We start from the raw sequence: 24,711 nt of genomic DNA on the forward strand, positions 1-24,711 counted from the left end.
TGCGGGCGTGAGATGTGGGAAGTCCGGATCGTTGCGCAAGCTTTTTCAAGTACGGCGGTGACGAGACGGACGGTAGATTGACGCTTTCAGGAGGATATCACGATGTGACGACGTTCGCGATCGAAACAAACCCCACGACATGCGAAACGGCGCCTCATATGTGTTTCGGTGGTTTGCGAGAGGGAAGATGGGCGCATTTTGTGATTGTGACGAGAGGACGCACCCCATCTGCATCTTCCATCACCCTCGTTGGTTCTCCGGAGCGTGTGATTGGGGTCCAGAAGAATTGGGGTGGCACGGCGAACCAGGGTGCAGATTTCTCTCCTCGTTCCTCCAGTCGACCTGCGAGCAGAGGAGGAGGTCGGTCCACACGACCACAATCCCGGGCCGCACCAACAGATACGAATGCCCAGGTGAACTCAATGATTGCTACCTATCTGCCTGGTAATCCGGCAAAAAAGGTGAGCTGGCTGGACGGCCTCGTAGGTCGTAGGCAAGGCCTGCGATCCCACACACACCGCTGTGAGCATCTTGGAGGGCGAGATCTGCTCTCGTCGCTGGCTCTCCTAGCGCCGAGGTGGACGGTGGCGTGCAGCGACGTTGCCGGCCCCCAGCCACTGAGCTTGCACACGACCCCGGGAGACGAGGGAAGCTAGAGCTGCAAGAATCCCTGTCCGAGTTCACACATCAGCAACCCTCTCCGGGGCGCCGCCGTCCGTCTCCGCGCCGTGATTGGACGCTCCGTGAGCTTGTATCCTGCCGGGTGAAGGCCCGTTGGACGGCCTAGCGCCGTGAAAGGAGGAGAAAGGGCATGGCGTTCCTGGTTTCCCGCACTGGTCAGAATGCCATCCGAATTCAATAGCCCACCCTCCAACGTCTTGGCACATGGCCTCCTTCTTCAACCACACAGGAGCGATAGGATTATCGTGACCGAGTGTGTTGGAAGCAAACAACATGGTCCAACAAGCGCTTGGAGACACTTTGACCTGATCATCGACTCACCAACGTACCGGAATGCGGAGGGATCCGCTAACTTGGCCAGTAACGCAAGAATCAACGTAGGCACCGATGTACGATTCGTAGTTTGCCGCAGGCGCGGTTAATCGGTCGGCCCCCTCGGCCAGATTTTTGTTTGTGTACTGTTGCATTCTAAGAGCGCCTGGACAGTTTGGCAAGGATATGCGCTTAATTTCACTCTCTGAAGTTGTTCACGGTTTTGCTCCACTCCGGACAAACATCACTTCTAAGTGTGGCATCAGCGTGGGCGAATATCCTGTATCGCAGATCGGGTAAAGGAATGACAATCTTCATGAAAAAGCGGCCGAAGAGCCGTACATAAACTAGGTAGTTTGTAAGTACTGGTGAATTAACACCACTGTCGCCAGAAAACCTGTAGCCTTAGTCCACTGATTCCGTTCCGCCCATTCCGCCCATTGCATCATATCTCGATGATTCCCTGATCCGTTATTCATTATGTGCTTTGGTATCCTGTTTTTCACAAAAGACACATTTCCATCCTCACACTTGAGGCCCAGACTCCCCGCTAAATTACAGAAAAATCACGAAAGAAAGTAAGAACCAAAATGCATGCGTCTAAGTCGCGATGGCCCTAGGCCCGTCAGGGGTAGGGCCGGCGGTTCTATCCACACAAGTCAGGTCTGGAAGATTAGAAGGCAATTCCGGGGCAAGTGATCCTCCGTTGCTGTCGACATCTGAGTCACGGATGATGACCATTGCTTTCGGGGTTGTTGGCTCGAAGAAAGGTGTAGATGGTGACCGGCTGTTGGTTGAAATTGTCTCTATTGTCTCCGCAAGAGAGCTTACGTCGCTGAGCTTGTTGGAGTCGGCAATTGAAAACTTAGGGTCGCCTCCAACGTAGCTGCTTGTTACAGCATCGATGCTCTCAGAGGTATTAGCTGTTGCTGGCGACGACATTGATCTTCCGGAATGCAAGTCCGGCGATGCCCTGGGTCCTGGCGATGTTGAATGAGGAGCCGGAGCTGATCCCGTAGAATGTCGTCCATGGACAGGACATGAAGAACACACAATGGACTCAATCCGCTCAAACGTGGGCTCTGAAGCAGGTGAGTCGACCGGAGGCTTCGAACCAATTGAGCGTTTTCTGTCTCGTTCAATTCGAACAATCTCATCTCCGGCCTGTTCCGCAGGGAGCGACGGGTCATGCGGCGACATTTTCGGTGGTGAAAAGACTGGCCCAGGTTGGCGGCCTCGGCTGGCAGCGCGAGACATTGGACGGGGTCCGACGTGCTCTGCGTTAATAGAGGCCCTGGAACCAGGACGAACGTCCGTAGCCGAACCAGCCCTTGCACGAAAACTCATACGGGAGATAGATCGTTGGGGTGGCGATCTCTGCAACTCAGATGCTATCGGAACGGATTGACGAGATTGTTCATCGGCAAGAATGCTCGGGCTAGCACCTATCAGAATCGATGACAGGTGCTCGTTTGGCCGACTTCTACTGCAATTGCGAGACTTTGGCGAAGACGGTCTGTCGGGTTGAGGCGTTGAGACAGCCTCGGGAAACGATCGATTTCTGTTCACCGATTCTGCCCTCTGAGAAACGTATTCCAAGTGTTGAGAGACGATGTTGGCGTGTTCGCGATGGCCCAGTGTAGAGTCGGAACGATCATGGGTCCGTGATCGGCTGGCATTCCGAGATTTGGGATACGAAGGACGGGCAGGAAAAGGCTCTTGGGAGGGTGTTTTTCCTCTCGCGGTTACAACATCTCCGGACCGCGACTTGCTTGAAGCACGAGCTTTCGCACCTTGCGATGGTGTGCCCTTCCTGTCCTTTGAGGGTCGCTCATCGTCCTTTCTTGCAGTGATTGCCGTAGCCACCGTGCGGTTAGAGTTCGAGGATTGTGTTCGGGGTACCGCTTCGTGGAACAGTGGGAAATGAAAGCTCATAGTTCTGGTATCGTCAGGCTCGGCCACGGCGCTTCGAGGTTTCGAGTCCATGGGCGTCTTCAGAAAACTGTCAGAAGGTCGCCAGAAGTAACGCGCTTCTATGGGTGACCCATCGTCAAACGGCGTGATGGGAGTGAACGGCATGTGGCTGATGGAAACACTTCCTCCATAAATCCTTTTATCCGAGTTTTTGGTGGGATATCCGCTCAATGGGGCGCCACTGTGAGGGTAAGGCGTGCTATCCTCAGGCGGACGAGGGTTTGACGTGACGGTGCTGTTGGAGCGCACAGATTGCTCTGACTGGACCGAATGCTGAGAGTGAATTGACCGGATGGAATGACTGCTTTGAGGAACAGGGCTAGAAGTCTGCCACGGCGCGAGTGGTGGTGATTGCGGAATGATTAACTTGGGTCGGATGGCCATCGGCGTCGGACTCGGAGCCGTTGGAGTTGGAAGGTTGATGCTCTCTGAGCCTGGCGAATCAGCGGTGGTATTTCGGGAGAAAGACCCGGGTGACGCATTCAGAGATGGGATTTGAATATTTGGCGGTGGTTTAGCCTGCCTGGATGACTTCTTGGGCGATGTTTGGGTCTTCTCAGACTTTTGAGATTTCTGAGACCTTTGGGACCTTTGTGATCTCTGAGATGAGACCGAAGCTGCAGAGGATTGGTTAGGCGGCGATGTCGGCTGTGTCGGGGTGTGCGAGGAGAAGCCTTGTCTTGTTCCACCGCCTTGGGATGAAGAGCCCGATGCAGGCGCATTCGTTGCAGACGCAGAAGAGCCAGTTTGCAACAGTTCGGAGTGAACAGCCGAAGGCCTCTCGGGCTCTGGGCGATAAACCAGCTTTGCATACGGAGGATTGCTGGTGTTGATGACCAGTAATTCCTTTTCGCCTCGACCCAGCAGACCGTAGATCTTGACCTCGCCATCCTGGACCCCAACGACCGCGCTTGTGCCAGCGTAGACCACTTCATCCTCCGTACCGGTCCGATTGCAGAACACCACGATGATCTCATCTTCGTTCTCTGATCGAATGAGGGGTTCCAGACGGGTGACCCAGTAGGTCAGAGTGTCCATGTCTGGTTCGTTGGGCATCCGACTGAACATACGGCCGTCTTCACGAGTCATCCATGCCATAGATACAATGACCAGGTTCGATTCATACTCAAGAACGTGGAAAGCGAACTCAAAGGCGTGCCACGGTGCTTGAAACTTGTAGGGGCTAAGTTCGGTTAGCACAGGAAACCTCCAAATTAGAGGTTTGTTAAACTTACTTCAAGTCCATGCCTGCGTACAATGTTAGCCGTGTATCGATATCAAAATACTGCAGCAAAACTTACAAATGCCAATGGAGGTGTTTCCAAGGCCAGGAATCCAACCCTCGTAGAATCCTTGGTTGCCCTCGAGTGCCCATGTCTCATCCGTATAGTAGAGGAAGCTTTTCCGATAATTTGCGATCGTCTCTCCATCTCCATTCACTACGATGGCAGAGTTATAGTACTCAGGGCCGGTCGGCCATTGGCTTGAGACATCGACCTTTTCCGGGTAGCCAACAACAACATTGCAGTTGTACTTGAGAGCAGTTGTTCGCGCCCACAAGGAAGTGATTCCAGATCCTGATGGCTCAAGAAAGGGCGAGATCTGTTGCAAAGACTTGAAGTTGTATCCTGCTCCGGGTATCAGCATAGCCCTAGACAAATCGATCGCGAAGCCCATGTGTTCAGTGCGACCGCGATAAAACAAAAACAAATATCGAGTCTTACCTGAGAAAGCCAGCTCAGGCAATACAAGTAGATCAAGGTCGTCCGTGTTTGCCTTGCTCAAGACCGAGTCGGCTCGATTGAGGTTATTGTCGATATCGCCCACCTGGGGGGCGAATTGGAGACAGCCTATCCTCATGCTGAGCGGAGGTCGATAACGATGCGACGAACAGATTCAAGACTCCGTCTTCGATAACCCCTCGACCGGTCGCACGTCTCGCCGCAAAGGAAAGTTGAAGGTGTTCTCGCGATAACCGATACATTCAAGAACGCGACGACTTCACGATGCCGGACGAGGTGTAGGACTGGAAGACTGGGCAAAGAGAGAAGGGCTAGCGCGTGCTAATCTAGGAAATCTCGAGGGCGATGTCGCTGTTTGGAGAGCGGGGGAAAAGGAGTGGGCAGGAGAACAGGGTAAAGTTGCAATGACCCTGACCACCGGGTAGGGCCACCGAGACTCATGGGGACTTTGGGACTCAAGGCTCTGCAGAAGTTCAGGAATGTCTGCTCTGCCTGCCTCCTGATGGTCGCCAGCCAGTTGTTACTGTGTGTTGGTGGTGATGGAGAATAACCAACAGGATTGCGACGTTTGCCGCTGTCAGCTTGCATGGCCAGGATGGTTTGGAAAGAGCCAGTCGCTAGCAGCCACTCGTCACTTTTGACCCGTCGCCCGCAAAATGCACGGACCATACGCACATGGTGTGCCCCACTAGCGTCTTCACAAGGGTTTTCTTGGGTCGGCTATCCCAGCACCATCAACTTCAGCCGTTGGAATTCTGAACACCGTCTTGTTGGACTTGGAGAGATCCGACCTCTCCTTGACGATCGCCCCGGAATACTTGCAATGACCACCACAGGGAGATTGCCAAGTCTGTCGCCAGGTGTGACCATTTCAGCCGTCGGACAAATGAGGATATTCTCGGATGTTGACCGACCCCTGTCAACGACTGTACTAAGAGCCAACCGCATGAGAAGGATGCAGTACCCAGGAGCAGTCTACTTAGCTGGCATGGAAACGAGGCCACTGTCCCGTCATCTTGGGCGGGCGTCGGGCGTCCTCAATCCATTGCCCAACTCAGAACTGATCTAGCTGCGCATCCGGCAACTCGTTTTCCTACGAGCCAGACTGGCCAGCATGATCACTACCGATCGCGTTTACACGATGGCGACTGGGAGAGGTGACAAAGATGGAAAGGGAGCACGGCATTCTCAGCCTGCCCTGACCAGCCCCTCGGTGTTTCCACGACATGGATACACGCTGACGGTCGGAACAGAGGCAAACGGTTACACGACCAGGTTAACGGGCAGGAGAGACTTGACTCGATCACCTTCACCGTAATTTGGGGATTGATGGCACCCGCGGAGCAGCAGCCGGCGTGTGAACAACCTGCAGGTGGTGATTGCGAATGCACGAGAATGACCTGCTATGCTGCAGGTCAACGAGCCAGCCAGGGTATACTGCACAGGAATTTGGTCACGCACTTCGCGCGGTTTTGTCTGCTTACCACCTCATCTCACCCGGCTTCTTGTCCTGGCGCAAGTCCTTCCGGGGCATTATCATGCCGATCAATACCTGCAACGCGACCCGTTGGACAGGAGCCTCTTGACGACGTTCCGATTCCTCGGGCTTGGTGGAGAGTCTGACCCCTATTCGCCCAATGCCGCACGAATGGCCAGTTTGCTCAGTCCAGGTAGAGTGGCATCAAAATTCAAGCCAACCTCCCTTAGTTCAAGTCCACCGGCGCGTAATCCTCCCAATTGAGCACCCTTGCTTCCGCCTTGCGAGGCGTCATTGGGCAGAAAAACATCTACGGCTCTGTTCCGGGAGACATTATTCGCCATTCAGACGGGCTTCTCTGTCTTTCCCCGGTCCGACTGACCTCTTTACCTTACCGATCCAGGGTGAGAGAGGTTTGCGTGATAACGTTGTATTCTCCATGGCCCAACATGCAGTCTGGAGCATGGGAACAATGATGAAACTTTGTTTCGATTCTCTACACCGACTATAACGATACAGGGCGGCCCACCAACATAACGCGCGCTAAGTAACCGCAACAACAACGATTGGTGCCAATAAACAGGATCACCGCTTCTTCCGCCAGCCAGTTCTCCACCACGGCTCGTCAAAGAGCCGCCAGCACAGTCCCAACACCGCAGGCTCGTCTGTGGTGATGTCTATACCGGCAGCTCTTTCGTGGGGTTGGGTCCGTTGGTTCCTAGCAAGACATGCGTGCTGACGTTGTTAAACCCGAACCAGGCCTGCTTGCCTTTTTCTTGGCTGTGTCTTAGGTCAATACTGGATCATCGGTAGTTCCGCAGTGTTACTTACTTGACAAGTGTCATAACCACCTCGTCGGTCACCTCGTTGTGGCCCCAAGAGACCTGCCAGCCTTTGGCACCTTGTTGACATTCACGGCCGAAGAAGCTATTCGACGATGCGCCGTCTTCCTGAACCACTGGTACTTCAAGGAAACAGTACTCCGCAGACACGTTCTCGCTTTCGTTTTCTTCGCCGCTCATGATTGAGAAGGAAACCACCACTGTCTCCTGAGGCGTGCCCTGGTTGACTGTGTCTGGATGCTCGTCAGTCAATCGAAGGAAAGCTCTCGGTGCACAGAGCAATTGCTTACATCTCACAACATTCACTAGTTTCCAGTCAGAAGCCTCCGCCAGACTTTCATGGTGATCCTTCGTCGAGATGTCTCGCTTCACAGAGATGGGGTGGAAGTACACTTTGGACTTCTGAGCACCAGTCTCGGCGCCGCTCGCAAGTGTGTCGTCCTTGTACGAGAACCAAGAGATGAGGCTCCTCTTGTCGTTGATGACCGACAGGGTGACGAAGCCAAGGTCGTTCCAGCCGCCGTTGATGCTGTACTCAGTTGCGCCGGGGCACTTGGCCAGTGAGAAGCTAGTTTGGTAGGCGGGGCGATCGACGGCTTGGATCGTGAAGCTACACTCCTTGGGGGTGTTTGCGGCGGATTCGGTAATCAGAAAGCTGTAGTCACAGCTGCTCTGGTCCTCCGCGCAAGATCGTCGGAAGTTGATGAGGCTCCAATCTTCGGCATTAAAGTCCCGGATCGGCTCGACGGGGGCTGCCAGTGAAGCCAAGGGTTGCGAGGCAAGTGCCGCGACAAAAATGAGAGTGTTGAGAATCATGACTGCGAGTTATTCTTGACTACTGCCTTGATATCTTCTGGGCGATTCAATTCATCATTAGGCTGACTGGCATTGCCCTTTAAATAGGTTTCTGACATCCCAGAGCGACCCGGCGGAAAGAGCAGATACCACGTGTGGTGTCACTATCATTCGCGAAAAGATCATGAGGTTTGAAGCATTTGTTACGCGTAAGACCTTCGATGTGATAGTTGGGCGATGATGTACAACCCAAACCGCCCCTATCCAACGGTAACACACCCAAGACTGGCCGAAGCAGCACCGTCGGTCCGGTGGCTCAGAGCTGATTTGGGCCCGTTCGAGGCTTTCCAATTTCCAAGAACGACGCTGCGTGATCCAGATTGAGAAGCACATTTCACAAACTTGGTTTGGATATCTACATGAGACTCAGGGACTTTGTGGCTAGACGGAACATTCTCGTGTGGGCGGGGATGGCGCTCGGGAAGGGCGTCGATGCTGGCCCAGGCGTTCGCCACAGGTAACCTACTCTGATCCGTAATTTAACGGTTTCTCGTTCAAGCCTTCTGCTGAGTTTGTGACAGTTGAGCCATAGTATCATAGTACGAGATGTGTCGGAATACCTGCATGCTAGATACTGGCGGCTTACGGACAAAGTCCATATACTTGACAGCAGTTGGATTCCGTCCATTCACTCCTTCAAGTTCAACGAAAAAGAAGCTGAAGGTAGATGAACTTGTACGCTCTGCAGCTAATGGAGTGGCGATGGCATAAACTTGTATGACTAATAATGGAAACAAGAGAACAAACATTGTGTTTGGTTGTCGGCCTCTTACTTCGTGCAACGACCCGGCAGGGCAAAAGTTGCAAATAAATGGCGGTAAGCTTGCTTACCCAGAGCCGGCAACAAGCACGCGAAGAAGTGCGACCGAAGAGCTTGAATACCGGAGGTATGGGAAAGAACGTCGCTATCATACCTGACAGAAAAGAAAGAGAGGCCCTGCTACTCAACATATTTGTATCATGTTGGTGAAATTTGATCAAAGAAACACGAAGAAAAGATGTCGTCTCTCTTTCACAGGGTTTCAAGTGACCGCAAGAATCTACAGCCAAGGAGAGCGCGGACATTGCCCTTTTATAAGAGTTAACATCTAGGAACCCACAAGATGTCTCTTACTCGTCGGGTGATATATCTTGCAGGAAGCAGTGTGAGCTCACGGTGTCGGATGTAAACCTCCAAGTCGGAATATCCCAAAATACCATCTTGGTTCGGGGTCAACGAGATGGAGGTGTTCGTGCGCACGACAGACGGAAAGCTACCCCTCCAGGAGTCATTGGAGCGATGAGGTGGTTGGCTCATGCAGCCACTATCACACTCACTTCTATTCAGGGAAATTCGCCTGCAGGTGACAGCCAGACGCGCACAACGGCGCACCACCACGAGTGGGAAGGCAGGCAGCCCTCCCATGGTTACTTTGGTCCGCTATAATGCAGGATGGATGCGGTCTACCAAAGTTTTCTCAAGAGTGTCAACATCGCGGCAAGGACGCCGTCGTTGTGTGTTGGCTTGGCCTGTAGTTGGCTGGTAGACGCGGTTTGCTTCGGTCAAGTGTTTGACATCTACAATAGGAAAAAAGACACAATTTGTTTCTATTGCCATGTTTTCCTGGGATATCCGGGCTTGGGTTCGGTCCATCCTGGCGATCATCCCGCCGCTCTAAGATGTTGGCCAGGTCTCTCCACCGAGGCCTGGGCATCCAAAACAGAGAGCGGAGTAGACGGAGAAATCTCAACATTCCGCATTCTGCTCGAAGTTGAGTCGCGTGGCAATCTCGGCCACAGCTTAAGGTAGAAAAGAAGTGGTCTGATTTCCCCGCCCCCCGTCTGCCTTTAACTAAATCAAGCTGTCAAGAAAGCGGGCAGGCGGGCCCATGAACAGGAAGGCGGCCGCTAAATGGCTGGTTGAGTCCTTCTCGAAGACAGGGGTAGGAAGAGGCCGCATGGCCGGCCGGCGCCTGCAACACCACTCACGCCTAACTTCCCCGTTTCAACTTCCCGTGTGTCTACCCATCTCTGACCACTTACATCTCTCGTTTCCTTACATCCCGGCCAGACATACATTTGTTTGGCGCTGAGGAATCCAGATCTCTTCGATTCAATTCGTCAAGTTCCAGCCTGGGCGCGATTACACGGCCAAGGGTTCAACTTACGCGCGGTCTTATTGGACTCTCATATACCCGCCCGTTCTTGGCTGCTATTCTCAGCTGCCCGCCTGGCGATCTGGAGAACAACCACGTCTGAAGGGCTTTACTGTCTTTGGACTTAGCATTTGATCTTCCCGTAGTCTAGAGCCAACGCGACTACACCACAAGCCATCAAAAATAGATCCCTCTCTACGGTTGCAATGCCTGTTACTGCAGAGCCGCCTGCCTGTCTTGCATGGGGATCGCCCGTGCCGCAGTGCTACCTTTGCAATCTGGGAGTATATGTGCAATGAGTCCCGCAAAGGCTCAGTTGGATTTTGTCAGGACGAGATTTGTCTTGGTTTTAGAAAGCTGTTCTATTAGAACACTTTCTGAATAGGGTTTCGTCTTGACATCGCGAGTTTTTGTCGAGAGTATTATACCATGCTGACGAGGTTATCTGGATATCTCATCCAGCCGCCCTCTCCTCCAACCTCGTCCTCTCCACGAACCTCACCACCCTGAACCACTCCACCATGACCGCCCTAAGCCTATGGCATTTTCTGGCCGGATTCTGGCTCATCACCATTGCTTTGTCGCTCGAGGTGACACCCGGCTCGGATTGTGCGGCATTGTGTTTAGGTGGAACGAACGAAACGACAGTCGATACCGCCACTACTGGCACGAACTCGTCCGACATCGTTTGCGAAGACGCCCAGTATCACACGACCGGAAAGGGTATCAAGTTCAAGAACTGTGTTTCTTGTTTGCAAAAGAGTGAGGCGGCCAAGGGGGCCGCAAGCGATGCCGCTTGGTTCTTGTGTAAGCTCTTGAGCCACCAAGAGGCAAAATTAAGAGCACCAATGCTGACTTTACATGATAGACAACATCCGATATGCCGTCGATGTTTGCCTGTTTGATTTCCCGGACGCGATCTCTCATATCAACTCGCCGTGCATCATCAACAGCGCCTGCAGACCGCTCAAGAACGCTCTGACGGCTGGCCTCACCACGCCAGACGCTGCTACGTCGTTCGACTACTGCACAGCCGATGGGGACAAGTTTTCAAGCTCGAATTGGTGGTCATGTGTCAGATGCTTGCAGTCTAGTGAAGATCAAAGCTACCTCTCAAATTGTGGGTGACGTGCAAACAACTCGATCCTGGAACTTTGCTGACGCCTGTTCCACAGTCTTGATTGCTCTCAAAGCTGGTTGCCAGCAGAAGCCTGCCAACGGGCATCTGATCGGCTTGACGGGCCAACTTTTCTCTGACAGTGCGGTCAATATTACCGAGCCGACCACGAACACCACGCTGCCGGGAGACGGAGGAGCATCCTCGACAACGATGACGACTGGCACCATTGTGGGCATCGCCGTCGGTGGCGGTCTTGTATTCGTTGGCGCCATCTGTCTTTTCATCATTTACTGCCGAAGGCAAAGAAAACAAAAGTTGCTGCAAGGAGGAGATTCGGACACCCTGCCTCACCAACCCAGGAGTCACTCCAACTCGTTCGTCACGATGAACAACAGTCCCTACGTCCCGATAGGGGATCACAAGAAGTCATCATCCATCAACTCCTACAACTACGAGCTCCAAGAGAAGCAATCATTCTCGAACAATGCCGACTACTACGACAAGATAGAGCAGGACATCCAAGCGGGACGTGAGATGGCGCACTACAACTTCGACCCCCGCTCAAACAATCACGCCCTCGGCAGCGCTCTCCCAACACACCCCGCATATATTCCTCGAGCCATGAGCCGCCAGTCAACCCGCGTACCCGAACCCCAGCCTCCCAGTTCGCGAAAGACGAATACCCCGGACTCATACGCTCTTCAGACATACCTAAACGCCGTCAACGATGAAGGCGTAACAGGCATCAAAGCTCCGCCGGCAGCAGCAGTATCGCGCACGCCATCGCCGGCACATTCGCACGAATCACGCGGCTCTCAAGCTGTGCAACCAAAGATGGTCTCGGTGCCGCCGCCTCCACCTCCTCCGGGACCGCCGACGCGCAAGACATCGTCAAGGATACCGTCTCTGGTGCTCCCTTCGGTTCCTCGCATCCGCGTGCCGAAGAAGTACTCCCCGCCACAGATCAAGGTGCAAGGCGCGACCCCGATAGCGGACCAGGGCGAGACCGAGAACATGCAGATCTCGCAACCGCTGACCTTCCACCAGGAGAGGTTCGCGGACAGGCCGCTGGCCGGACGAGCGGCGGTCATTTCGCACGTGGCGCCGGCGAGAGAAGATCCTCAAGAGTATGAGGGTGACATGCCCATCCGTAGTGGCAAGAGCACACTTTACGGATAGTGACCTAGTCACGACGACATGAGACGTCACGACACTGGAATCGGAAGGAAACGGCTCGGGAGTCTTGGAACGGAGGTCTTTTGTATTTAGTAGCGCGGACTCATGGCGTCAGGTAACTAAACTGTCAACGAGTGATATGAAACTCAGGGACGAATACAATATTATTCGTAATGCAAAATACATTGCAATGCTCGCAGTGGTATCTGATGCTTATCGTACAACTCTTCATTCCGCTGCATCCCGTTCCTCTAATCGCCCAGCCGACGTCCAGGGCCTCTAGTCCTCCACGAGTCGGGAAGGGGTCCATTACCCAGAGAGGCCCCGGTGCTGCTGCCGCCGGCAGTCTGGCCTCCAGCCTGAGCGCGGTTGTTCACTGCGGTGCCGTACTCGCGGCGGTAGAACCTCGGTGTCTGAACGAGCCTCGACAGAAACGAGGGCGCGGGGATCAGGTTGCGGCCTCCGCTGAACTCGGGCCAGATGCGGGTGAGGAAGTCGTACATGTGGGCGGCCAGGAAACCCATGAGCTGGAGCATGAAATTGTAGTAACCTCCGGGGAAAAGCAGGGAGACGAGCATCATGCAGAAGGGCGTCAGCTGGGCGGGGATGGTGACGAAGTAGAAGTTGGCCTTCATGCCGCGCTGGTCCTGGGTGACGGTACGGCACATAGCGAGGATCAAGGCGGGCAAGAAGGCTCCTCCGCCCATGAGGTAGGTGCAGAGCGCCTGTTTGCGATCATTAGCGCTTTGTTTATTACATTCAACACAGCTCCGATCTGGAGCGACGCGGTAATGATGGCAAGCGGGACAATAAGAAACCCAGGGTTTGGGTGGTAAAATGTAGGGCGCTAAGAAAACCACTCGAGCAGCATTGAAACGCCGCCCGAGCCATCCATAAGACATCCCACCATGCCCACGCGACGATACAGTCCTAAAAGCGAATTGAGGTGGACTATACCGCCCCGCAGGGGTAATCTTCCTCATTTCCAGGAACCGTCACAGCCGTGGGTTTCCACTGTGCGGGCAGATATATGAGGTGCAAATTTTTGTTGGTGCAAGAGTGATGATTTGGTTTTGTTTTGGGTACGTGTGGTGGCACAGGAACTTTCCAGGGTTGTCGTCGACAACATGCGAAGACGTTGGGCAAAGGGCCGCCGTGGGCAGCAGAGACAATAGACTTACCGTGATGACGGTGCACACAAACATGAGATACCAGACGACATCCTCGCGCCTCGGGAAGCGGGGATTGCCGATCTCGAGGGCGGTGAGGTAGTGGTAGAGGAAGTACGTGTCAAACAGCAGGCCGAGCTGGGGACCCGTGAGCAGGAAGTTGGTGCCCAGGCGCCAGATCTGAGGCGGGATTCTGAATAAGAAATCCGGCATGAAGATGAACCAGTACGGGTTCACGATGCCCAAGAGGACCGAGATGGATGTGACGAAGGCGGCCGTCGCAAGGGTTCTGAGATGAGAGTCAGCATCGTGATGGTCTTGGGTGAGATGAGGCGAGTAAGGTTGAGGAAGTAGCTTACCTTGCGATGGGCGGCGCCTGCCAGTAGACATCAAGCATCTCCGACATGTTGTCTTCTCTTGTCTCAGGGCGCCCCAGAAATCAAGGCTGGTGGAAATAAGCAGGATAAGGAAGGAAAGTGGTGATGTGGTTAGCAGTTTGCAGATGGCAAGGCAATGCTTTTTATCTGCAGGTGGTGTGGGAGAAGAGGACCAATGAGAGACACCAGGCTGCAGCGCTGATGTGTTGGTTCATGTTTTTGAACCGTGTCCTCTGGAGGGATTTTTCGTTATTAAGCTGGAAGGACAAAGAATCCCGTCAGCCTCGGGCTTTTTGAATACTTTTTTTTTTCTGCCGCTGGGGCTCGGTGGGCCTATAAGCGGTGAAATCCCCTCTGAATGGTGGGGGACGCGGGCGCTGGAGCGTGTCGACTGGCGCTGTCGTCGCTGACAGTGGAGAGGCGCTGATTGGCCAATGCCCCACGTTGTCCGCCACCACGCGGCGCTGGAGCTCCGACGGACGGCGTTGATCGATAAGTGACTCAAGAAAAAGTGCCCGAATTCTTGGAAACCGGAATACAACTTGCGATATCTTGCAAATCACAGACACTTTAACTGCACATTTGCATATTTCGACTCCTCCGAAACCATCCACCATGTCGTCGACCTCCCACCCTCCCAGATGGGCCGCCATCGCCCGCGACACGAACGAGACCAAGATCCAGCTCGCCCTCAATCTGGATGGCGGGGCATTCCCACCCGATACCGACTCGAGGCTCACCGCGGCCCTCAGCGACGGCCACGCCTCGCAGTCCAGCAAGTCCCAGACCATCAGCGTCAACACCGGCATCGGCTTCCTCGACCACATGCTCCATGCCCTCTCCAAGCACGCCGGCTGGAGTCTGGCCCTGAACTGCAAGGGCGACCTGCACAGTCCGTCGCCCTCCTCTTCTCTCCAGCACTATCGTGAACTGCCCTTTCCGCTTACACATGGATTTCTGCGACAGTCGACGACCATCACACCGCCGAGGACGTCTGCATAGCCCTCGGCTACGCCTTCGCCAATGCCCTGGGCAGCATGGCCGGCCTCGCCCGCTTCGGATACGCCTATGCCCCCCTCGACGAGGCCCTCTCCCGCGCCGTCATCGACCTCTCGAACCGTCCCTACAGCGTTGTCGACCTCGGCTTGAAGAGGGAGAAGATTGGCGACCTCAGCTGCGAGATGATCCCCCACTGCCTGCAGAGCTTCGCTCAGGGCGCGAGGGTTACTCTGCACGTCGACTGCCTGAGAGGAGAGAACGACCACCACCGCGCCGAGAGTGCCTTCAAGGCTCTGGCTGTGGCCGTCAAGATGGCGACGAGCCGCGTTGCGGGTAAGGAGGGCGAGGTTCCCAGCACCAAGGGAACTCTGAGCGCATGAACATACACCAAACCAAACCAAACAAACACGTAAAAAGTAAAAAGGACGGGCATTGCGGTAAATATGTTGTCGGATCTATTAGATGTATTCCGCCGACTTGGAATGATACCCCCAAACACCATGCTACCCTGTGTGCCAGAAATCTACTAGTACCAGGAATCTACTAGTACAATGCGTATACCAGAACCAAAACTCCATAACAAAAATGGGCGAGGACATTACCGCCCTTGTGCAGGTATCCGTCATTCTCTTCAGGGTCGCATGTTCTCCTTGTTAAGGCCTGCCAATGCGCGCCTCTTCTCTGCCTTTCTCTGTTCAATTCGTGCAATGGCCGCGGCTCGTCGCTCTGGTGGTAGGGTGCTCTTCGACATGTTTGCCGCCAAGATGGTGCTAGCATCGGCTTCGGGCATGCCGAGTCGAGCAAATCGATCCTGCAACAGGTCGATGGGCGGGTTGTTTTCTTTGCTGGCGAATCTGTGTCGCGGTGCTGGCGTAGTTCCGGATGGGACCTCGCTCGCGCTGACGATTCGGTCGTTCAGATCAGATCCGAGATACGCCCTGTTGCGAGGTGATCTGGGGATGAAAGGGCGCCACTTAGGTTTCTCCAAGCCGACTCGACCTGAGATGATCTCGGACTTGGGACGTCCCGTGGGTACCTTGGCCAGATCTTCCTCTTCCGATGAAAATGAATCGCCATCCTGCTGGTACTTGTCCCGGAGATTGTGTGACTTCGACTGGTTGAGCTTCTTGCCGAGAGACTCAACAAGATCGAGGCTGTGTCGTTTTGTATCAGCCGAGGGTCGGACCTTTTCGGCAGCGTCAGGCCGGTGCCTCTCCTGGTTTCGATGTCTTCTGTCCTCCTTCTTCTCGGCGGTCTCCCGTTCAGGCAGAGAGCTCACAGATGACTTAGGTTTGTGACCGTCGACTGCTCCAGACTTCAGTGCCTTGACTTCCTTCTTCAGATCGTTAATCTTATCGGTGGCCTTCTCGAGGATACGCCTGGTCTCCTCCTGCGTGGCTTCGGCCTCCGCCCTGTAAGCATCGAAGTCTCCCTTTAGCTGCCGCAGTTCCTCGTCTTTCTGACGAGAGGCTTCTCGGAGCGCTTTCAGCTCTTCCAACTCCGCAGTCGATGCCGAGCTCGCCTTGTCCGGCAATGGCTGCTTTTCGGCCAGTCGCTTGTTCTCCTCAGCCAACTTGTTTGCTCGCTGTTCCGCAAAAAGGAGGTCGGACTTGAGCTTTTCGATTTCTTCTTTTAGTTCGCCGTTCTCCTTGACCTGAGCTCTGGCCTTTCTGAGTTCGCGCTGTGTCTCCATCAGGGTCTTTTGCGTTCTGGGCGAAGCAGCTTGACGCCGGCGTCTACGTCCGTCTCCTTCCTCCTCATCGCGGTTTTCCAGCAGGGCCGCCAGCTCTTTGACCTGAGTCCTGTATTCGACAGCAACCGCGGTCTGTTTCGCCAGGTCCTTCATAAGCTGGGGATTGTCTCGTTCCTCGCCACTGACGCGCTTGGCAGCTATTTGCGCCGCCATGTCGGCGATTCTCTTCTCCATCTCGGCAACCTTGTCCTGTTCTTCCTTGAGCTTCGAGTTCAGGTCGATAGCCTCAGCGTCCTTCATCTTGGCGTACGATTTAGCCAGCTGCTTGTACTTGAGCAGTTTCTCCATCTCGGCTTTAGCGTCCTGGTGATACTGCTCAAATTCTGACTTCCAGTACTTTCCGGACCGCGAATGAGGCTCGTTAAGGTCAATCGTGGCGTCCTGGGCGCATTGGTCGTCGTCGGCTTCCTCCCATTCATCCTCAGCGTCCTCGCCTTTGGATTGCTGAGGACGCGTCTGTTGGGTCTCCCGCGAAACCGGGGTTCCTTTCTCCCGGCGCGACTTCTCCATCGCCTCGGTCAATCTCGTGCGCTTGCTCGCAGAATCGCCGCCTGTGCTCTCGAAGCTGCTAGGAAACTTTCCGGGTCGCTCCTCCGTATCTTTGCCCTTGCCCTTCTTATTGCCGGCTTTCTCTAGCACATCGTTTCCGAACGAGACGCGTTTCCGTCGAGAAGTGCCGGTCCCTGGGGTGAGCAGGATGCCTTGAGGCTGCTTCACCGGTGTACGCGACTCTGCGTCGGAATCGTCCACGTTCTTCTGACGCGCCATTCTGGCAGCTCTGTCGTCGCGCTCGTCGTCGGGTCGGGCAGGTGTGCCAAAGATTGCACTCTTCAGTGCCCGAGCAGCGAAGACGGGGGCTGGCGTATCTGGCTGTTCGATTTGGGTTGTGTCATCTATTGCGACGTTAGTCAACCGGGAAACGGTGTGTCTTGAAAATTGATGTTGGTTCTCCGTACCTGCGCCTGCGTTCGCTCTATTTCCTCCTGACGCGCCCTCCAACCCTCGTCTAAGAACCCAGCCCAACATCCTTGCTTCGTGGGGATTTTGTCTTCCGCGGAAAGTCGTGAATGCGCCGGGGGGAAGAACTTAAGGGCAAGTCCGGCGTGTATCAAGTCGCGCAGTGTTCGCTTGAAGCGATTGCTGCATATGCGCTGGCATGCAGGCAGGCTGATAACAATTGGTTTGTAGTTGGCGATCTGACCGCGGCGAACAGATGTGGTTCCCATGTCCACGTCAAAGTTCACTTTTTTGTTTACTTTCAAGGATGTCACCGCAAATGGGCGCGTCCCGTTGCCCACCAGCCCCGTACAGTGTCCACACAGTTTGTTCACGGCCATCTAGCGTTCTTTGCCCCTCGCTCCAGAAGTTTGGCCGTCAAGGCCCACTGAGAGAACCCCTAAATCAATGGGCGTCATCAGTGAGGGGCGCCACCTGTCGCCCAGGAACCCCACTTGATCCAAGCCTGAAAGGGCTGTACTGTGACAGCGCATCAGGCTAGAAGCTGGAGGCGAACAGCGGTCGAGGCCTAGTGCGCTTCTGGCCAGCTTAAATTCGTTTGTCTTTTTCACTTTTTGGATCATCACCAACACCTACCTTGAACCAGATATCCCCGATTTAGCAGAACAGCATGGCTTCTTCTTAACTTATCGTCACGGCTTATGCTGTGGTGATTTGTCAAGCCCTTCCTCGTCGTATCGATATGGCGTCGAAAGCATCCGGGGTGTGGAAAAAGCCCATCAACCTACCGACTAAGAACAAAGATGACTCAAGCTTCCCGGGACTCAGAACCCCGGAGGCTGGCACCAAAATTGAATATGAAGAGCTCCAGCAGAACGAAGTCTTCGCCCTGGAAGCCATTTATGGGGAGGATTTCGTGAGGCATGCAGAGACGCAGAGTGCTTGGAAGGTAAATACGTCATCCTCCTCATCGGCGCAAAACCAGTGCTGATAACGTGCAGAAATCGGAGCCTGGATTTGACATTTGTATCCGGGCCCCATCCGATGAAGACTTCGCCCTCACGTTGGGCGTCGTCATGACGGCTACGTATCCCAAGAGTCCGCCTCTGTTGACTCTGAAAGATACTGGCGACCTCCGTGAGGTCGTGCTGTTCAAACTCCAGAAGTATATCGAGATCCAGCCAAAGGTCTTCGCCGCTGAGGAGCAAGAGATGGTGGATCGTATCGTGGAAGGACTTAGAGAGATTCTGGAAGACGCTGCTCAAGCCAAGGCGAAAGGTCGTGAGCTACCCTCGCTTGAAGAGGAGCGAGCAGCTCACGAAGCCTTGCTGGTGAAGTTGGAGCAGGAGCAAAAGGAAGAGGAGGAGAGGAAGAAGGCGGAAGAGAGCAAGGAAGAGGAGAGAGCTCTTGGTGCCTTGTTGCAGGTTGAGGTGGAGCGCAAAAGAAGAATGGCCAAGGAGTCGCGCAAGCAAAAGCGAACCACCGAGCTCACCACCGTGGGGGGAGTGAGCGGCACCGAGTGCATCGTCTTCGATCGCCCCTGTCACACCACAGACAAGACTGGAAATATCATTTCATTCCAGGCTGTTTTTGGAAAGTCTGAAGTCGCAAAAGGTCCCATTTCAACCGTCTTTTCCGTTTGGCCTGTGGTCCCCAGCGGACAGGACTGCCCCAATCTGGCTCTGAAGGAGACGGCCCTACGAGCTACTGCCAAGGACGTCGCCGTTTTCAAGAAGCAGATTCAATTTCTCGAGAACCAACTTGAAGAACTCAAGAAGGCTCGCCACCGAAATGTCCTTGAGATTCTGGATTTCAGGGTAGAGCAGGGAAAGAGTAGCGCCGAGAAAGCCTCGTCAAGCCTGACGACTGTCAGCATTCTCACGCCTAGCGCTGAAAAGGGATCTCTTGCTGAGCTGCTAGATCTTGCTGACCGACTGGATACTAGCAAGGTTCGTGCGTGGACGAGAGATCTTTTGGATGCCATGACCTACCTTCACAACAACTCGCTAGTCCATCAAGACATACATCCCGGAAACATTCTACTTTTCAGGGAGCAGACGGGCGAAGTGGTTCCAAAACTCGCAGATGCAGTATATCAGAGAGAGCTGCACAATATCTCGTCCAAGGGACAAGCAACCCCTGGACTCAGCTCCGCAAAGTCTGCATACTGGCTTCCGCCCGAGACCGCTGCTTTATCAAAGCCTCATTACACTGCGAAGACGGACATTTGGGACTTCGGTGTCGTCTTCCTGCAGATGATATTCGGACTTGACGTGCCTCAGAAGTATCGTTCGCCATCTGAGGTGTCAGACTCCATGAACCTCTCAAAGCCGTTGCAGGAGTTGGTCACGAGGTTCTTCAAGCCAGACCCCAAGAAACGGCCGCGTGCTTTCGAGCTTGGCTCAAGCGAGTTCCTTGCCACCGACGCACCGGTCGTAGTAGAGGACAACAACTCCGCCATCATGACGAGCTACGATTCCCCAAGCACATCACTGATCATCCCGCCGAGGCTCAGACGTGAGTCAACGAACCGAGGCATTACGTCCTCGAGGTATCGAGAAGACTTTGATGAAGAGGGACGTCTCGGCAAGGGAGGATTCGGCGAAGTTGTCAAGGCGCGAAAGAAACTCGATGGACAAATCTATGCCATCAAGAAGATTAGCCAACGGTCGCAGGCAAGTCTGACGGAGATTTTGAAAGAGGTCCGCCTTCTGTCGCAGCTCAGTCATCCAGCGGTGGTCCGTTATTACAACACATGGGTCGAAGAAATCATGGACCAATCGGACACTGAAGGCGACACTTCCACTGAAGATATGACCGAGGACTCGAGAGATACGATCTCTCAGAACCCGGCCATTCACTTTGCCACGAGCACGGGAGGTTTGGACTTTATGTCGTCGAGCCATCCGCAAATCGAGTTCGGCTATGACGATTCCGAAGAGGATGATTCAGAGGATGACGATGAGGACGAGGACGATTCAGAGGAAGACAGCGACTCTGACGACGAAGACAGCCGTCGAGCTATCGGGCACGTTCACAGGCAAGCAAGAGCTCGCTCGCAACGCCCATTCAGAACCGTTCTGTACATTTCCATGGAATACTGCGAGAAGCGGGTAGGTCTCATTACTCCTTTCGTCATCTTCACATCGCTTATGCTTGATAGACGCTTCGTGACTTGATCACGCGAAAGCTGTACCAAAACACCCCTGAAATATGGCGCTTATTTCGACAGGTCCTCGAGGGGCTTGCTCATATTCATGGCCTCAGTATTGTGCATCGAGACCTGAAACCGGAAAACATCTTCATTGCGCACAGCAGTGATGGTACTGATAACGTCAAAATCGGTGATTTTGGTCTGGCTACCAGTGGCCAATTCGCTGTGGATAAGAGCCTTCCAAACACGATGGAAGCGGACGACATCACCAGAAGTATCGGGACAACATTTTATGCAGCGCCCGAAGTACGATCTGCGTCGCATGGGATGTACAGCTCCAAAGTCGATGTAAGTGTTTATTAATCGTGCGCTAATTACATGACGACGATGCTAAATAAGTCGCAGATGTACTCACTTGGCATCATCTTCTTCGAGATGTGCTATCCCCCTATGTTGGGAATGCAACGAGCTATCGTTCTCGAACAGCTCCGACGATCGCCTCCCATGCTTCCGTCTGATTTCAGACCAGCCGAACGAGTGCAGACAGAAATCATCACGTCTCTGTTGACCCACAATCCGAAGGAGCGGCCGTCGAGTGCAGAGTTGCTGCAAAGCGGGAAGCTGCCCGTTCAGATGGAGAGCGAGACGATTAGACGAACATTGGCTGGCCTCGCAGACCCCAGCTCGCCCTACTACCGTAAAATGCTGTCGACTTTGTTCTCACGGCCGGTCGAACAAGCCAAAGACTATGCCTGGGATATGAACGTAACAACTCCAAATGAGGCAGATTTGGTGAATCAGAGCACCGTGAAGGAAGCCTTGATATCCATCTTTCGCCGGCATGGAGCGCTGGAGTGCCAACGAAACTTTCTATATCCTCGCTCTTCTCATTATGCCGACAGCAATGCCGTCAGACTCTTGGATACGAATGGAACGGTGCTGCAGCTACCGTTCGACCTCACGATGGGCCACGCAAGGATGTTAGCGAAGGCCAGTGGACACGCCGCTGTCCAGAGGACTTTCACGTTTGGAAATATCTTCCGTGATCGAAACGACAGTGGGCAGCCTGGAATGTTCGGTGAAGTCGACTTTGACATTGTAACGACTGATACCCTGGACTTGGCCCTCAAGGAAGCAGAAGTGTTGAAGGTTTTGGACGAGATTATCGCCACGTTCCCGTCAATGTCGACGACCCAAATGTGCTTCCATCTCGGACACTCGGATCTCTTACAGCTTATTTTCGATCATTGCCGCATCGAGCCGGTGTCGCGAAGAGCAGCGGCAGACATTCTCAGCAACCTCAACATCCACGGTGAATCTTGGCAAAAGATCAGAGCCGCCTTGCGACAACCGGTTGTCGGCTTATCAGCTACAAGTGTCGATGAGCTCCAGCGCTTTGATTTCCGAGGTTTGTAACCACTTGTTGAGATTGGAATTCCCATACTGACGATAATAGATACACCCTCTAAGGCCTTTTCGAAGTTGAAGTCCATCTTCGAAGGAACTGACATGTACCGACGAGCATCGTCAACTCTGGCCCACTTGAAGGAGGTATCGGAATACGCCAAGCGTCTCGGAGTTGCCAGCAAGATCTACATCACCCCTCTGAACAGTCTGAAGGAAAGCTTTTACACCGGTGGAATCTTGTTCTCTTGCCTATATGACAAGAAAGTCAAAGACGTATTCGCCGCCGGCGGCCGGTACGATAGTCTGATCAGAGAAAATCGCCCAAGGATAGGCAGTCATTATGAGGAACGCCATGCCGTGGGCTTTAACCTGTCTTGGGAGAGACTCTCTCGGGTCCCCAAAACCACTGGCAGGGCATTTCTCAAGAAATCCGAAGAAGATGCTAACAGCATCTTCCAGAACACCCGAAGAGTGAGTAAGATACGGATAGATACCGCAATGCGGCCGCTGACACGATGACGCTAGTGCGATGCCCTTGTCGCCAGTTTCGATGCTGCCGTCCTGCGATCTACAGGTATAGAAATCTTGCAGGCACTCTGGGCGCACAATATCAGCGCCGAGCTGGCTAAGGACTCGAGATCGCCAGAAGAACTGCTCGCCCGAAACCGCGACGAAGGCTATTGCTGGATCATAGTCATCAAGCAGGATGCGATAGTCAAGGTCAAGACGATGGACAAGAAGGACGCGCCGGACGTCGACCTGCCCATCGCGCAGCTCCTCTCGTGGCTGCGGGGCGAGATCCGCGAGCGCGACTCCAAGGCCGTCGTCAGGATGAGGGGCACGCAGTCGTCCGAGGCGACTGCCGCGGCCGAGGCGCACCACGAGCAGGATGTGCGCGTGCTCGTCGCGCAAACACGGAGCAAGAAATTCAATCGGCGCACCGTGGTCGAACAGGCGCAGATCAGCGCGGCCAGCCTGGTGCACTCGTTCCTCGACGGGCCGATCCTGGCCGTGGAGACGACGGATCAGGTTATGGACCTCATCAGGGAAACGTGCCTGTCGGACGGGGAGAGCTGGAGGAGGGTGGAGCACAGCGTGACGACGGCGGAGAAGAAGTACGTGCGAGAGATTCACGAGATGTTGCAGAACTGGCAGCTGGCGTGGGAGAGGAAGAATGCTAGCCGGCATTCGTTCCTCTACAACTTCAGGACGGGGAACTGCATATACTACGATCTGGGGGCTTGAAAGCCACGCGAGTGCTGTTTGGGATGGAGGCGGTGTAGGAAAGCAAATAAATGAATATTGGATGTCGTCTCAAGAGTATTTGCAGAACACGAGTTTGGGCTGACGAACCCTTGAAGGCATCGCGAGTTTGTGATGCAAACCTGCAGAACGAATGCAAATCTGCAGAACGAATGCAGGGGGGGTTTTGACGCCAAGAAGGGGGACAAGCTCTGTGAGTTACCTGACATGGGTGAGGCGGGGCACAAGAACAAAGCCTCGATCGAGTCTTCGGTTGGTTTTTTGATCGAGGCTTTCTTTCCAGGTGGCTCAGGCGCTTTGTTAGGAGCCAGGTTGCCAGCCCTGGGTTGTTCATGCATAAAGCAAACTTCCCGTGCAGGTACCGAAACGTGGAGGCAGTTTATTAGTGTCAAGCCAACAGCGGTAAGAGCGGTTTGCCTCGAAGGCATGTCTGGAGGTACCGCAAGACGTAGGGGAAGAGTCCGGTTGGGAGAAGCGCTGAAGAAGAGTTTCCCAGATGCCTCTTGCGGGCTTGGGTATCCTTGCACCTCGTCCAGAGGGCAGTCAGACGAGCAGGATCAGGATCGGTGGTTCGAGACTCGAGGGCATCAGGGTGTTGGCTGCGAATCTATCGAGACTTCTCCAGTCTTCTAATAGCGCGTGAGGAAAAATGAAAGACGACGTATCGGTCTGGTGTCTGGCCATTTCCGGACGAGTCGAAAGCCTAGTCCTTTTCAGGGTTCCATGTTCCATCATGTTCGAGTTGAAGACCTAGAAGGTCATGTAAGCACGGCAGCTGGAGTTGGGTGGCGCCTGACTTCCATTGTTCGGACTTGGTTTTTTTCCTCCCTCTTGGTTCAGTCCAGGTTCCATTGCTAAAAGGAACCGGTGTAGGTACCTACTGCGGTAGAGGTAGGTAAGGTATTCGTACGGAGACAGCGACAGCAAGGACAGGCGGCGCGTTGGCCACGGATCCGAGACACTGCGTGACCCCCCCTAGGTATGAGAGCGGAATTGAAGGAGTTGGGTGCTCGGGCGCCTACCTTGGTAGGTTCCTGCGTGCCCAGGTCGACCTCGTTCCTCCCTCACCTGGCTGGCCGATGGAACCTTGATAAACCGCGACATCTCGTCACCTCTTTCCTCTTCCTCCATTCCTGTCCCGGTTTGCTCTAGCATTTTTTACGGCTCTATCCGCAATTTTTTCTTCTTCTCTTTTTTGCCTCTCCCCGACGACAACTTCCTCCGACCTCACAGTTCCCACTTCCCTCCCTCGTACTTCTCGCGACTCGGTCCCAATCTTTACCGCCTCCACGGTCCCTTCGGCGTCTCTTATCTTATC

General features: G+C 54.1%; 7 protein-coding genes across 7 annotated transcripts; 3 read left to right on the forward strand and 4 right to left on the reverse strand.

Annotated features, from left to right (window-relative positions):
• Nucleotides 1-3,286: 3,286 nt before the first annotated feature.
• On the reverse strand, nt 3,287-4,827 carry CkaCkLH20_01347 (uncharacterized protein; the record flags this gene model as incomplete). The annotated part of the gene is made up of 5 exons (XM_038884066.1): nt 3,287-3,395; nt 3,500-4,150; nt 4,203-4,215; nt 4,269-4,595; nt 4,692-4,827. 5 exons carry the CDS (start codon nt 4,825-4,827, stop codon nt 3,287-3,289), a joined length of 1,236 nt encoding a protein of 411 aa, XP_038750658.1.
• Nucleotides 4,828-6,863: 2,036 nt separating this feature from the next.
• CkaCkLH20_01348 (uncharacterized protein) lies at nt 6,864-7,844 on the reverse strand (the record flags this gene model as incomplete). The annotated part of the gene is made up of 3 exons (XM_038884067.1): nt 6,864-6,966; nt 7,018-7,261; nt 7,319-7,844. 3 exons carry the CDS (start codon nt 7,842-7,844, stop codon nt 6,864-6,866), a joined length of 873 nt encoding a protein of 290 aa, XP_038750659.1.
• A 2,695-nt stretch (nt 7,845-10,539) lies between these two features.
• Nucleotides 10,540-12,317, forward strand: CkaCkLH20_01349 (uncharacterized protein; the record flags this gene model as incomplete). The annotated part of the gene is made up of 3 exons (XM_038884068.1): nt 10,540-10,825; nt 10,887-11,138; nt 11,194-12,317. 3 exons carry the CDS (start codon nt 10,540-10,542, stop codon nt 12,315-12,317), a joined length of 1,662 nt encoding a protein of 553 aa, XP_038750660.1.
• A 248-nt stretch (nt 12,318-12,565) lies between these two features.
• On the reverse strand, nt 12,566-13,889 carry CkaCkLH20_01350 (der1-like family protein; the record flags this gene model as incomplete). Its single annotated transcript, XM_038884069.1, has 3 exons — nt 12,566-13,039; nt 13,496-13,772; nt 13,843-13,889. The coding sequence occupies 3 exons, from the start codon at nt 13,887-13,889 to the stop codon at nt 12,566-12,568; spliced, it is 798 nt and encodes a 265-aa protein (XP_038750661.1).
• Nucleotides 13,890-14,475: 586 nt separating this feature from the next.
• On the forward strand, nt 14,476-15,239 carry CkaCkLH20_01351 (imidazoleglycerol-phosphate dehydratase; the record flags this gene model as incomplete). Its single annotated transcript, XM_038884070.1, has 2 exons — nt 14,476-14,752; nt 14,827-15,239. The coding sequence occupies 2 exons, from the start codon at nt 14,476-14,478 to the stop codon at nt 15,237-15,239; spliced, it is 690 nt and encodes a 229-aa protein (XP_038750662.1).
• Nucleotides 15,240-15,490: 251 nt separating this feature from the next.
• CkaCkLH20_01352 (uncharacterized protein) lies at nt 15,491-17,638 on the reverse strand (the record flags this gene model as incomplete). Its single annotated transcript, XM_038884071.1, has 2 exons — nt 15,491-17,505; nt 17,569-17,638. 2 exons carry the CDS (start codon nt 17,636-17,638, stop codon nt 15,491-15,493), a joined length of 2,085 nt encoding a protein of 694 aa, XP_038750663.1.
• A 673-nt stretch (nt 17,639-18,311) lies between these two features.
• Nucleotides 18,312-23,375, forward strand: CkaCkLH20_01353 (protein kinase; the record flags this gene model as incomplete). Its single annotated transcript, XM_038884072.1, has 6 exons — nt 18,312-18,518; nt 18,571-20,682; nt 20,733-21,071; nt 21,129-22,131; nt 22,180-22,601; nt 22,656-23,375. 6 exons carry the CDS (start codon nt 18,312-18,314, stop codon nt 23,373-23,375), a joined length of 4,803 nt encoding a protein of 1,600 aa, XP_038750664.1.
• Nucleotides 23,376-24,711: the final 1,336 nt, after the last annotated feature.

This window comes from Colletotrichum karsti (assembly GCF_011947395.1).
Source record: "Colletotrichum karsti strain CkLH20 chromosome Unknown Scaffold3, whole genome shotgun sequence".
Classification (NCBI taxonomy): Eukaryota; Fungi; Ascomycota; class Sordariomycetes; order Glomerellales; family Glomerellaceae; genus Colletotrichum; species Colletotrichum karsti.